At 39.7% G+C, this 14,430-nt stretch overlaps 1 protein-coding gene across 1 annotated transcript in view; it reads right to left on the bottom strand.

The window, feature by feature from the left end:
* LOC140166713 (solute carrier organic anion transporter family member 2A1-like) overlaps positions 1-14,430 on the bottom strand; it is a 45,267-nt gene that overhangs the window by 19,181 nt on the left and 11,656 nt on the right. Inside the window, exons 4-5 of the mRNA XM_072190213.1 lie at positions 10,145-10,286; positions 6,651-6,791 (exon numbers count right to left, since the gene is read on the bottom strand). Of these exons, the coding sequence (XP_072046314.1) occupies positions 6,651-6,791; positions 10,145-10,286 (283 nt within the window). The remainder of the gene's footprint in view (positions 1-6,650; positions 6,792-10,144; positions 10,287-14,430) is intronic.

Genomic DNA, 14,430 nt, shown 5'->3' with positions numbered 1-14,430 from the left:
TTTTTGTTCTTCATCCTGTTGATGAAGGTGAGGGATTGTGATCTGTGAAAACAAGCACAGGGTATACTGTGGTACCCAAATACACATCAAAATGTAGCAGTGCTAATAGCAATGCTAGACACTCCTTCTCAATTGTGGAGTAATTTCTCTGGTGCTTGTTGAATTTCCTTGAAAAGTAACAAATGGGGTGATCTATTTGATCTTCACCCTCTTGCATCACAACACCTCCACAGCCTATGTCACTGGCATCAACAGTCAACTTAAACTGCTTCTGAAAATCAGGTGCAGTAAGTACTGGTGAACTCATGAGTATAGATTTGACTTTGTGAAAAGCATTTTCACACTGTTCTGACCAAATGAATTTTGCATCTTTCTTCAACAAATCAGTCAAAGGACTTGCTATCTCTGAAAAGTTTGGACAGAACTTTCTATAATAGCCAACCATTCCTAGAAATCTCATGAGTGCCTTCTTGTTTACAGGTGTGGGGTATTGCTCAATTGCTTCAACTTTGGCTTTGATAGGTTTCACCTGACCTTGACCTACAACATATCCCAAGTATGTGACTGTGGCATGGCAAAACTCACTTTTTACCAGATTGACTGTTAACTGTACTTCAGACAGCTTCTTAAACAATTGATGGAGTTGTTCCATGTGTTGTTCCCAAGTTTGACTGTAAACAATCAAATCATCTACATACGCTTCACATCCCTCTATGTCTGCCACAATTTGATTTACAATTCTCTGAAATGTTGCAGGTGCGTTTTGCAACCCAAATGGCATAACTTTGTATTGGTAAAGACCAAATGGTGTACAAAAGGCAGAAATCTCTTTGGCACGGTCTGTGAGTGGAACCTGCCAGTACCCTTTCAAAAGATCAAATTTGCTAACAAATTTTGCATTCCCAATTTTGTCAATGCAATCATCAATTCTTGGAATTGGGTATGAGTCTGTCTTTGAATGAACATTTGCAGCTCTCATGTCTGCGACCAATCGGTATGAACCATCAGGCTTGGGAACAAGAATGCATGGTGAACTCCACTCACTACTACTTGGTTCTATGATATCATTGTCTAGCATGTAATTGATCTCATTTTTGAGATGTTCCATTTTCAATGGATTGACTCTGTAAGGATGCTGCTTAATTGGTTTAGTTTCACCAACATCTACATCATGAAATGCAGCATTTGTTCTACTTGGCGTATCAGGAAATATATTGTCAAATTTGTGAATCAAATTTGCAATTTGACTTTGTTGATCTTGAGAAAGATGACCTAACTTTGAGTCCAAATTAGGGAGCACATCAGAATTGTTCAATTTTACATTATACTCTTTGTGCTCCAGCTCTTTATCCTGGTCAAATGTGACATCAGAATTGTCATCTTTACTCTTGTCTACATTGGCGATTTTGTCTACATCGGCATGTTTGTCTACATTAGCATGTTTTACTGTACACATAGGTTTTGGAATGCCACTGTCACTTCTTTCAACATACTCTTTGAGCATATTTATGTGGCATAACTGCCTGCTCTTGCGTCTACCAGGAGTCTTGATAATATAATCCACTTCACCCACTTTTGACTCTACCTCACATGGGCCATGATATCTGGCTTGTAATGGGTGTCCTGGAATTGGAAACAATACTAGAACTTTGTCACCTAGTTTGAACACTCTTTCTCTGGTATGCTTATTATACCATTGTTTCATTTTGGCCTGACCCTGTTTCAAGTTTTCCTTGGCGATATCAGTTGCTCTGTTAAGCCTATGCTTAAAATTGGAGACATAATCCAATAAATTGATATCTGATTTCTCATTGAGCCACTTTTCTTTCAACAACTTTAAGGGTCCGCGTACTGTGTGTCCAAACACTAACTCAAAAGGACTAAATCCTAAAGTTTCCTGAACAGCTTCCCTAGCAGCAAACAACAACAAGTGTACTCCCTCATCCCAGTCCCTCTGAAATTCCAAACAGTATGTCCTGATCATGTTTTTCAGTGTTTGGTGGAACCTTTCTAGTGCACCTTGTGATTCTGGATGGTAAGCACTTGAGGTATACTGTTCTATACCTAATTGATACATGACCTGCTGAAATACTCCAGAAGTAAAGTTTGATCCCTGGTCTGACTGTATGGACTTGGGGAGCCCCACAAATGTGAAGAACTTGGTTAAAGCTTTCACTATGGTCACTGCTTTAATATTTCTCAATGGTATGGCTTCAGGAAAGCGTGTTGACGCACACATAATTGTCAGAAGGTACTGATTACCTGACTTAGTCTTTGGTAAGGGGCCTACACAATCAATAATAACCCTACTAAATGGTTCATCAAAGGCTGGAATTGGCTTTAATGGAGCAGGAGGTATTTTCTGATTTGGCTTCCTACTACTTGGCATATGTGACATGTTTTGCAATATTCAGAAACATCTTTTCTGAGAGTGGGCCACCAGAAATGTCTCAGAATTCTTTCATGAGTTTTCTTAACACCCAAATGCCCTGCCATGGGACTATCATGTGCTATGTTAATAACTTCAGTGTGGTAGACTTTTGGTACCACAATTTGGTGCACTACCTTCCACTCTTCATCGGCAGGTGCATCAGGGGGCCGCCATTTTCTCATTAGCACATCATCTTGTTTGTAAAAACAGACAGAATTTTGTTCTGCTTCTTCTAGGGTCAATGCCCTTTGATTGATCTCTTTGAGTTCTGGGTCATTGTGTTGCTCCAGAATTAGCTTGTCATGACTTAATGGGTCTCTCAATGTTTCCCCAATTTGTTCATGCTCAGAGGCTGTGTCATTTTGAGGGGTATTTTTATCCCCAGAAGAAGGAAGTTTATCTTCTTTCTCATTCAACTGTGACACAAATGTGTCTTCCAAATTGTAGCCTAAGTCATCAATTTGGTTGTCCTCAATTGTTTCTACAGAGGCCCTCTTACTCATTGCCCGTGTAACTGCACATGCAGGAAATATCTCCTTTTCCTCACTACTATCATCCTGCAAACAGGGCTTATCTGTAACTATTGGGTCAGGAAAAACCTTCCCCCTGCCAAATCATTTCCTAGCAACATGGACACTCCTTTGACTGGCAATTCGTGTCTAACTCCTATGGTTACAGGACCAGAAACCAAGTCAGATGTCAAGTTAATTTTGTGGAGAGGTACATTTAACATTAAGTATTTCCATCCCAATACCCTGGATCAAAGCATTACCAGCTGAACTATCCTCATTAAAGGGCAAAGTTCCTTCCAGAATCATAGACCGTGCACAACACGTATCTCGCACAATCTTAATGGGCTTTGGACTACCATTATCACCAAGTGATACTACTCCCTCTAACACAAATGGTTCAAATTCTTCACACACCTTGTCTGTCTCACCTCCCTTTTGTGGGAATTCTTGTTTTTGATTTGACTGACTTGTTTCTTTGACTCAAGTGACACTGCACATCCTACAGTATTACTAGCAGTTTGCTGCTGTTTTTGTGCATCTTGTTTGGCTTTTAAGCTCCGACACGTGGTCACTGTATGTCCTGGTTTCTTACAGAAATTGCAAACTAATTGGGATTTAAATTCAGTCCCACCTGTTGGTCTGGTACCTGAACTCCATGGGGTCCCTCTACCAGCACTATGCTGTGAATTAGACCAGGATCTGTGATTAGACTGAGATCTCCATTCTTGTGTACCACCCTGATTTGCTCTAGGTTGGTTATGGCTGAACCTGTTTGAATAACTTCTGTTATGACTAAATCTACTCGCATTCAATTTGTGAGTTAAGCCATAGTCGTCCGCCATTGTCGCCGCCTCATTTAGCGTCTTAATTTTGCTAGCGCTTTCATCCAAATGGGTTTTAATGTCAACGTGGACACATTTCTTGAACTCTTCTATAAGAACTAATTGCTTAAGTTGGCCGAAATCATCTTTGACTTCTTTTGACCCAAGCCACCTGTCAAACATTTGTTCTTTTACTCTAGCAAATTCTACATGCGTTTGATCTGCTTGCCTTCTTGAATCTCTGAACTTTTGTCTGTATGCTTCAGGCACCAGTTCATAGGCCTTAAGGACTGCTTGTTTGACTTCTTCATAATTATTACATTTCTCTATTGGTAGAGCTGAGTAAGTCTCCCTGGCCTTCCCCACAAAACTACTTTGTAACAGTAGGGTCCAATGCTCTGGAGGCCATTTCAAATTTGTAGCTACCTTTTCAAAATGTTGAAAATACTCGTCAACTTCTTTCTCTTTGAATTTAGGCACAAGCTTTACATACTTTGTAACATCAAAGCCTGACTTTGACTTTGAGGAGAAACTTGATGAGTATTTGTCACCTAGCTTAGCCAACTTCTCTTGTTCAAACTCAATTTCTTTTTCTTTCAAATGTGCTTCCAGCGCCATCTTTTCATGGCGCGCTTTGTCTTCCATTGCCATTTTCTGTTTCTCCATATCTAATCTTTCTTGCTTTTCTTTATTTTGCATATCTAGCTTTTGCATGTCCAACTGCAATTGCATTTTCATTTTTTCCATTTCCACCTGAACTTCTAGTACTTTCAACTTAACTGCATCCCCGATTTCAGTTTTGACCTCTTTTCTCTTGTCCAAAATGGATTCCTCAAAATACTCTTCATCAACCAAAACTTCAATCAAGGCATTTTTGATTATTTGTTTTCTGTTGGCTTGCTTTACATCCAATTCATAGTATTTTGCAAATGCTAATAAATCAGGTTTCTTCAACTTATCAAACTTCTCCCAATCTATAGTTTCAAGAAACTCTTCTGCTTTGAACTCTGCCATACTGTACTTTCACTTTCAAGACTCAGTATATTAATGTTAACTTTTTTTTACAGTGTATATCCCGGACGAGCCCCCAATTTTGTTACGAGCCGTACTTGACTCAAGGCCAAAATCACCTTTTACCCGAACTCACACGAATGCACAACACAAATACACTGTTCGTTTAAGCTAACAAAATCTAAGTCTTTAATTGAAAGCAAGTTTCGTTTGGTACAATATAATGACTACAAATGCACATATACATTAATCAAATATAATCACTCTTTATCTATTTTGTACTTAGCCAGCATTCTTCTTCTTGGTGATCATAAAGTTCTTGTAATGTTCTGGACGACTGATGTAATATATCCCTATTCACTTGTCCTGCGACAATCAGCGAAGTCCTTTGTACACTTGCATTGATAACTCCTTGCGTATAAAATCCTTACACGAAAATGGTGTTCTCCAAACACGTTTACAACTCCTTGCGCAATTCTCCTATACTAAACTCCTTGCGCCGTCCTCCTATGCTAAACTCCTTGCGCCGTTCTCCTATGCTAAACTCCTTGCGCAGTTCTCCAAATTTAACTCCTTGCGCTGCTTTCTCCAAACTTGGTGCTATTTCCACCTTTCATACAATATCTTCAGGAAGCAGGACTGCGATGCAGTTGTCCCCACTTATTTTGACAGTTGCGTTGAATCAAAATACCAGACTTCAGCAAGTCGACAGAAGAATATATTTCCTTTCTTGGAAGAATAACGTTCTTTGACGTATTCTAGATCTTCTCCGACAACACTGGTAAATAGTAGCACTTTGACTACATAAAATATTTCTGGTTTGTAATTTCCTTTCTTTCAAGGAATTGGACTGTAAGCATAGCCCAGATCAACACTATCAACTGTGACAATAATTGTGTTTACATTTCTTATATATCAAGCATGGAAAAACCCCATTCTATTATGGGCCATTTACTACCTTCACATTATGCTCAATCTGGGAAATTCCAAAGTCTTAATTATAACATAAACCTTTCACATGACATCACTTCCTGAGGGGAAATCCCATTACATCACTTAATGAGGGGAATCCCATATATGATGTCATCTCTTTACAATCTGAAGGGGGTTTCCAAATATTCCAAATTAGATATGATTCAACTTGTTTTGCTCAATTTGAGAGGGGAATTCCCCTAAAATGTCATCACTCATGTAACTTTGTAAACAAAGATAAATCATCAAATTAAATTACTCAGGGCACATCACACTATGCATGTTATGTTTCCATTTGTAAATTCATGTTTAAATGTGCGATGCGTAATTCTTCTTTCCGCTGTATATTGATATATTTAGAATAACGATTAAGTATCATTAATTTGATCTCGTGCGCTAGTTTGTAATGTGTCCATGTTCCAGTGTATGATGCGTAAGCCTCTTCCTCTGTTTGTTTGATAGATACTTTATTATATTTCAACGAATTCGCGCAACGGTATTTCCAGCACTAAATGCCGATACCCATTTTTAAATACATCTATTATAGCTGGAACCAAAGAGACCTAATTTTTTTGTCTTTGATTTATACAGTTCACTTCAAGAACTGTTAAATATAAATATATAAAAAAACCGCGACGCAGTACAAATTTGTTATTAAATTTAAACGTCTTAAAACGATCCTAAAATGCATTCTATTCGTATGATCAATATGATTGACTGTCTTTAGTGTATTATGAAATGGAGTAACGGACAAATTGTATGCATTTTCTACGTTGTCTGCGCGTTGATTTCGTACGTGTAGAATATTCAATAAGCGACCTCGCTCCGCCACAGGAGAGCGAGTTTGAATAGATACACAGGCATATAATTCCGGCGTTTTGAAATCACAACTTCTCTACTTACCTACCCATCTTGTATCATTCTGTGGTATATTTGGTATATCTTCCGGCTTTAGACGATCAAAATCCACGTATAGAGAATTTGTGAAAGAGCTTACCAGAAATCCGATAACAGCTCCCCCTAGGTTTCCGATATACACAAAAGCTGCAATTACAAATTAATTGGATAAAGTTACTTTTCAATAGCGTCATGCATTAACCCAGCAAACACAGCAATGTTTTTAAAACGTTATAAACGTGTTTGTCAAAACGTTTTAATAACATTTAAATGTCTGGTTATAGGAAGGTCGTGAATACGTTCTTGAACTTTTTTTAATGAAAAAACATTATCAGCACCTATAAAATAACATTTATATGCACGTTTTCAAAAACGTTTTTAAATGTCATTTAACGTTTTATACCCTTTATATACCCTTTATATAACCCGACGTTTTCTGTAAAACGTTTTGTGTTTGCTGGGAAGGTGACCGAGGCAAATTTTAATTTAATTTGACCCCGGGGTCGCCCTGTTAGGTCTTTTTCGGGTATGTGTTTGGTTTGGTGTACCTTTTCAGGAATTTTGAATTTTGATATAACGATGCCCCTCACTGCCTTATATGCAATAGCAGAGACAAATCATCATGCGCACAAATTACATGAATTGGTGGGTCAAGTTTAGACTGCGGAACTCAGTCCTCAATGATAGTCAGTCATTTATCTTTTGGTCATTATGACTATCATTTGAGGACTGAGTTCTTACGATACATCTTTCGAGGTGCAGTTTCAGACAATAGCTTGGGATTATTGGGGCAGAGGTTATCTATTGAATCCTTTCATGACCACTGAAGCATAGTCAAGTCTGCCAAGGACACTCGGCACGAATTGAAAGACCATGTCACTCTCGACAAAAGACACCAATTTGGTGTTTGTTATGCTCCTCGAAATATGTACCTTAAAGTCTATGTCTGGGTCAAGTTGGACAAAATTGGGTGCTGTTTTGAAAAGTAGGTTTATATTAATGAGTCCTAAAATTGACTTCTAAGTAGCTATAGAGAAAGTTAGAATTTCAGAGCCCGCGTGTCACTTCCCAGTACAATTTTTTGTGTCCTCGCCCTCGGCTTTGGCCAATATCAAAAATCACGGTGATTATTTTGTACAGGGCACGCAACTTCGTCAACTTTACCCGTACAAACTGTAGTTATTGAAATAACAAGCTGTTTTTCGTCACACTATTTAGCTCTTCTGACCATGGTGACGGTTGACTAGGTCACCATGGTATTATCGTCTTTATCTTATTGTGAACACTTAACTTTTATTGTTGGTTTTATGGTTTTCTTATCAGCATTATATACATGTAAGGTTCCAGACATAGAAAAGGTACGTTACATTAAATATTTTATTGACTTACTAAAAAATGTTTTCTTTATGTGCAGCAGCTTGTTATTCTTTATAAAAATGTAGGTTTTTTTGGAAATGCAGTTTGGAACTGTCAACCTTAGTTTTGTTACTGTCAACCTGAGTTTGAAACTGTCAACCTATGTTTAGAACTGTCAAACCTAAGTTTTGAACTGTCAACCTAAATTTCGAACTGTTAACCTAAGTTTTGAACTGTCAACCTAAGTTTGGAACTGTCAACCTAAGTTTGGAAGTATGGAACTGTCAACCTAAGTTTGGAACTGTCAACATGAGCTTGCAACTGTCAACTTAAGTTTGGAACTGTCAACCAGAGTTTAGAACTGTCAACCTAAGTTTGGAACTATCAACCTAAGTTTGGAACTATCAACCTAAGTTTGGAACTGTCAGCCTGAGTTTTGAACTGTCAACCTAAGTTTGGAACTGTCACCCTGAGTTTGGAACTATCAACCTAAGTTTGGAACTATCAACCTAAGTTTGGAACTATCAACCTAAGTTTGGAACTATCAACCTAAGTTTGGAACTATCAACCTAAATTTGGAACTGTCAACCTGAGTCTGGAACTGTCAACATGAGTTTGCAACTGTCAACTTAAGTTTGGAACTGTCAACCTGAGTTTAGAACTGTCAACCTAAGTTTGGAACTATCAACCTAAGTTTTGAACTATCAACCTAAGTTTGGAACTGTCAGCCTGAGTTTTGAACTGTCAAACTAAGTTTGGAACTGTCACCCTGAGTTTGGAACTATCAACCTAAGTTTGGTACTATCAACCTAAGTTTGGAACTATCAACCTAAGTTTGGAACTATCAACCTAAGTTTGGAACTATCAACCTGAGTCTGGAACTGTCAACCTAATTTTGGAACTGTCAACCTTCTTATTAACAGCAGTACGTTACGAACCTCTTAATCAAATCGGCGAAATTTTATCAACGTTTAGTTAAGGGGTAATAACATCTGTTACGAATCGTTAACACCGTGTCTCAGGTGAAGGTCATTCTCTGGAAAGCGGGACTGAACAAGGTTTATATCTGAGATAACAGATTCCCCATCCGGGTCATATTGCCTTGAGAAACTGGTTATTTCAGGGACAAGGAAAGATTTCCCCATCCGGGTCATATTGCCTTGAGAAACTGGTAAACTGGTTATTTCAAGGACAATGAAAGATTTCTCCATCCGGGTCATATTGCCTTGAGAAACTGGTAAACTGGTTATTTCAGGGACAAGGAAAGATTTCCCCATCCGGGTCATATTGCCTTGAGAAACTGGTAAACTGGTTATTTCAAGGACAATGAAAGATTTCCCCATCCGGGTCATATTGCCTTGAGAAACTGGTAAACTCGTTATTTCAAGGACAATGAAAGATTTCCCCATCCGGGTCATATTGCCTTGAGAAACTGGTAAACTGGTTATTTCAGGGACAAGGAAAGATTTCCCCATCCGGGTCATATTGCCTTGAGAAACTGGTAAACTGGTTATTTCAAGGACAATGAAAGATTTCCCCATCCGGGTCATATTGCCTTGAGAAACTGGTAAACTGGTTATTTCAGGGACAAGGAAAGATTTCCCCATCCGGGTCATATTGCCTTGAGAAACTGGTAAACTGGTTATTTCAAGGACAATGAAAGATTTCCTTTGGGAGCTGTCAAGAAGAAGACTTTATTGCTCAAATGGTGTACGCGAGTGTCAATATCATATAAAAGTTGTAAGCATACGTGTGTTCGAAAACGTGGATTATGGGTAGTTTTGAAAACTTAAAGTAAACGCGGATCCGCGTGGATGCTGGATTTCATAGGAAAAAGGTGGGTTTTTTCTGGATCATCCGGAGGGTAGTTTTCAAAATTACTAATCAGTGATGTGCTATTATAATGCAGTGATGTCATTATTCCGACAATCTTGCTCAAATTCTTTTTAGATCGACAGCCATGGTGTTACTGCCTTTATTTTTAGATTGTTAAGAAACCGGAAAGGATGATTTAAAAAAAAAAAGATTCGAAGCCAACCCCTAAGGGTAAATGTTTGGTGACCAATTTTTGAAAGTCAATTCACGAAGATGCTTACAACTTCCATAGACGAGTGCCATCCTAGGCATGTGATCTTATACCTTACCCAAGTAAGAAAGTGTTTTGCTTTTGCCCACTGCATCTTCAACATAAGTAACGGTGATTGGGAATATGAATCCAGACCCGGCACCAATAAAAATCTGACCAATTACCACCCATATCACTGAAGTAGCAACGCCTCTCTCCACCTTTGAACAAAATTTATATATACAAGTTCTTGAGAAACACTTTATTGAAAATCCATGCTTATGTTAGTTTATATACACGTACACGGGTAACAGCAATTTAATTAAGGGGGTACTACACCCCTGGCGAATTTTGTGCCTATTTTTGCATTTTTCTCAAAAATTATAGCGCATTGGTGACCATTAAGATATGTATATTATAGGGGCAAGGACTACAACTACTGCACTGAAAATTCAGCAACTCAAGGCAAGTAGTTATTGATTTATTGATCAAATATTGGTTTTCCTCATTTTTGACTGTAACTCCACAACTGTTGTCTGTGCAGTAGTTGTAGTCCTTGCCCCTATAATATACATATTGTAACGGGAAGTTCATTGCCAGTTCGTTAAATTTATCATAATTTATCGTGAATCAAATTAGGCCAACAAATTCTTCAGTCCCAAGTTATTTTCATTTAGATCATGTATTTTCTCACGGAAATAGCTGTTTACAACTTTGGTTAAAAACACCTAACAATAGGTACATATTTTCTACTAGAGTTTCCGTGTTCATAATAATGGAGCAACAAAGACTATTATGATAGTAACCCGATTTAGGGCAATTCCAACGGATAAGCCGTGTTAATGTGTGTTAAGATTAATAATTATGATTATGGTTCATACAATTTAACAAGATAATCCACGTGTGATTTCAGGAATCGGTATATTCATGAATTTATATAACTTGTTATGAAGGACGAATATTCTTAATTTGGTAAACAAGTTCCCCCTGGCACTAAATGACACGTTAATGTTAATTATGAAAATGTATTAAATTGTTTTGAACATACTTAATTTATAAGCTCCACGTCATCAAATTTCATAACCATAATTTTTGCTGAGTAATGGTTTCGTAACCAACATTTCTGCTGACGTGGCAGCCTCCAAAATCAGATAAATAGAGGTCCCAAACTCAAGAAGAGTCAGTCAGATCCTAGACTGGATTCAGACCGTTGGTCTTAACCGAGAGAGTAGCTCTCGATAGCCTTACCGATTCATGATATTCAGGTGAATATCAGTAATACTTAGAGAAAACGTACTGCATAGGCCTGCGTGCCGAAACTTAAGAGTTACAACATTAAAAGGAGCTTTGGGTTTTAACGTAAAATACTTGCGTGTATTTTTGTCTGATTAATTGTACTTTGCAATTAATTCCCGTAACCCAGTTGTGAGCCCCGCACGACCGGCGTTATATTGGTGGCAGCGAGCGGTGGGATTTCATCATGAAGACGTAACTGGTACGTCTTTCCTGAACGTTTACGTAACTGGTACGTTTCTACTGAATGCGGTACAACGATGAAATTCCAGAAAGAACCTACGGGGCAAGAACACGATGTTGGGGACACAGAGGCGTGATGGTGTGCAGTACGCAGACCGGGTATCTAACCAACAGAGAGTCGGCAACAGTTACAGGCGAGACCCGGGGGACCGTGATCAACGATTATTGAAAAACCAAGAAAAGTACGTGTATGAGTTAGGTGTTGACGACAGCAGACACATATTACCAGACCAGTATGACGGGACGAGCTGTTGGCAAGTCTACATAACTCATTTTGAGACAGTGGCGGCTGTAAATGGGTGGACGCCGAGGGAAAAGGCGTTGTATTTGGTGACCTGTTTGGACGGTAATGTGCTCTCTTTTGTGTCTAGTGAGCTACACCTACCAGACGTTATCAACGGGAAACTGAAGTATACGAATTTGGTGAAAGTGCTGGCATCAGAGTTTACTTCTACAAGCAACGACGGTGGTGTGAACAAGAATGAATATGGTGAGATGATATTTGAACTTGCAAACGAAATTCGTCTGCATGTGTTGCGGACTTACCCCGCAGTACCCTGTGAGGTGAGAGATGTATTGGAAAAGCAGAGCTTCTTCTACGCTATAGATTGGAAACTGGGATGGGAAGTGAAGCAAACCAGACCCGAGTCACTAGATCAAGCAGCGATGGTGGCAATGCAGTTAGTGACGAAGAGTGATCTCTCAGAAGTAAAGCAACGGAGGTGTAGGCGATGCAACACCACTGGGCAGTTAAGAGAAACAGACACGTGGTTGCAGAATAGACGACGGTCTACCAGTACCAGTGAAGAGAAAGCCAAGGCGGTAACTCACGCAACCACTGGTATTCAGAACACAACTGAATACAGGGCTTGCGGTAGTAACGGGATAACGGACAGCAGACCCAAGCCAAGGCAGGGGCACTTCATGCTTCCGTGTCACGTTGCAGAGGAGGAGCCGGAGGCGGAACGTTCAGCAGAGGTGGCTGCATGGTATGCAGAGTCATCAGTATTGGAGAAAGCAGTTGCGTATGGACATGATAGTGGCGTGATTCGACCGGAGAAAATATCAAGCGGTGAAGTCAGAAGATATCAACTTTGGGGAACATCAGATTTGTCTCACATTGGACATGTTGAAGTGCTGGAAGAACCGTTGCCTGATAAGGAACCAGTACAAGTTACACAAGCTGAGGTCACGGAGATGCTGCCGCAAGATTATACAACGGCAACGCAGGTTAGGTTGCCACGGACGCTACAACTTCAAGGGGATATTGAAACTGTGCTAGAGGGATCAGCAAGCAATGCTATGAAAAGTGAAGAATTGACGGATGAACTTCCTACGGAGAAGACTGAATTGGTGGTAAAGGTTCCAGAGCGTTATGCACCAGCAAGGCGGGCAGTAAAACCTTGGAGAGCGACGCAGGAGTTTCATGCTAGAAATGCTGAACCTGTGGTGGAGACACACGAGCATGGTCATCCAGAGGCTGCGACGGTTGTGCAGATGGTGAAGAGCTACGTGGTATCATCGGCAGCTGGAGATGAGGAAACATCGTCATTGTGGCCTAGGAGTAGAGACCTAGCAGGGAAGGTGATCATCGATCTTCTAGGTGAAGATAATGGCACTTGTGTTATGCATGGTGGCAATAATGTTGAGGATGGTAAAACGATGGAGCGGATCTCATCAAGTCATAAGACTGAACTTAAGCAGATGGGAACAGCTGCAGCTGATCAAAAGACGTGCAAAGGGGACAGAAGTAGTCCTTATTGTGCTGCTAGAAGAATACCGAAGCGTGCTGCTAATCAGATGACTAAAACAGAAGGTGGTAGAATAAACACTGTGGAGGTGCCGAAGAAAAGGAGCCGTTGGATACCGGGAAAACCCCGTAAGGTGTCAACTGGTAACTTCAGAAGGCTGGACAAAGGTGCTGGGCGATACTTCCAGACTGATGGGAAGACGGCGCCGCCGCTGAAAGCTGACGATGAAGACTCTGAAGCTCACCAAGCCAACCAGGACTGGTTGTCGCACTGCTGGAAGAATTCAAGTTCAAAGATGCGGGCAGATGAGAGGATGTCTAGGCGAAGGTTGTCCTACCGAGCTGTACACAACGAGTGGGATTGGAAACCGCTGTGTATCCTACCATAGGAAACAGACGAGAAGACAGAGAAGACACGGACAGACTGACCAGGAAGACCACACCAACTTGTTTACATACAGTGTTATGCTGCGAGACCACGTCATGTCATGTGTATAATACCTCTGGTGACCTTGACGCATGAATGACTAAGAATATAACGGACAACGCTGAATAGTCCATCGACTACAAATCCTTTAAGCCTGTTAATAGGAGAAGGATTTATTTTAGATTGTAAAAAGGGCCCCTTAACAGTTATATACCAGGGTAATGGTGCAGTAAAGCGATTAAATAGATTTGCATACATACATGTGGGTACAGGTACACTAACACGGGTGCATATTATAAACATAAGGTTGTAGATGTATTTAAAAAAAAAGTTATTTGGTTCAACTTATATAATGAAAATGAATATGGCAGTTTAATGTGACATGGTTGTTTTCATGGGAAGTGGACGTAAGACCCAAGACACTGCTAAACCTTTCGATGAAAACAAACTTGTAACAACTTAGTGCTCCCATGCCCACGTTGATGAGGCAATATTATGGAATGCTCGTGATGAAATACTCCATAAAAATTATCTAGATATATTATGTTTCATTTTACGATTCGGAGAATCGAACTTGGCAGGGGGGTATGTAACGGGAAGTTCATTGCCAGTTCGTTAAATTTATCATAATTTATCGTGAATCAAATTAGGC

Source organism: Amphiura filiformis, chromosome 12, assembly GCF_039555335.1.
Source record: "Amphiura filiformis chromosome 12, Afil_fr2py, whole genome shotgun sequence".
Lineage (NCBI taxonomy): Eukaryota > Metazoa > Echinodermata > Ophiuroidea > Amphilepidida > Amphiuridae > Amphiura > Amphiura filiformis.
The sequence above is the reverse complement of the archived record's forward strand: the minus strand, read 5'-3'. Positions and strand labels throughout refer to the sequence as shown.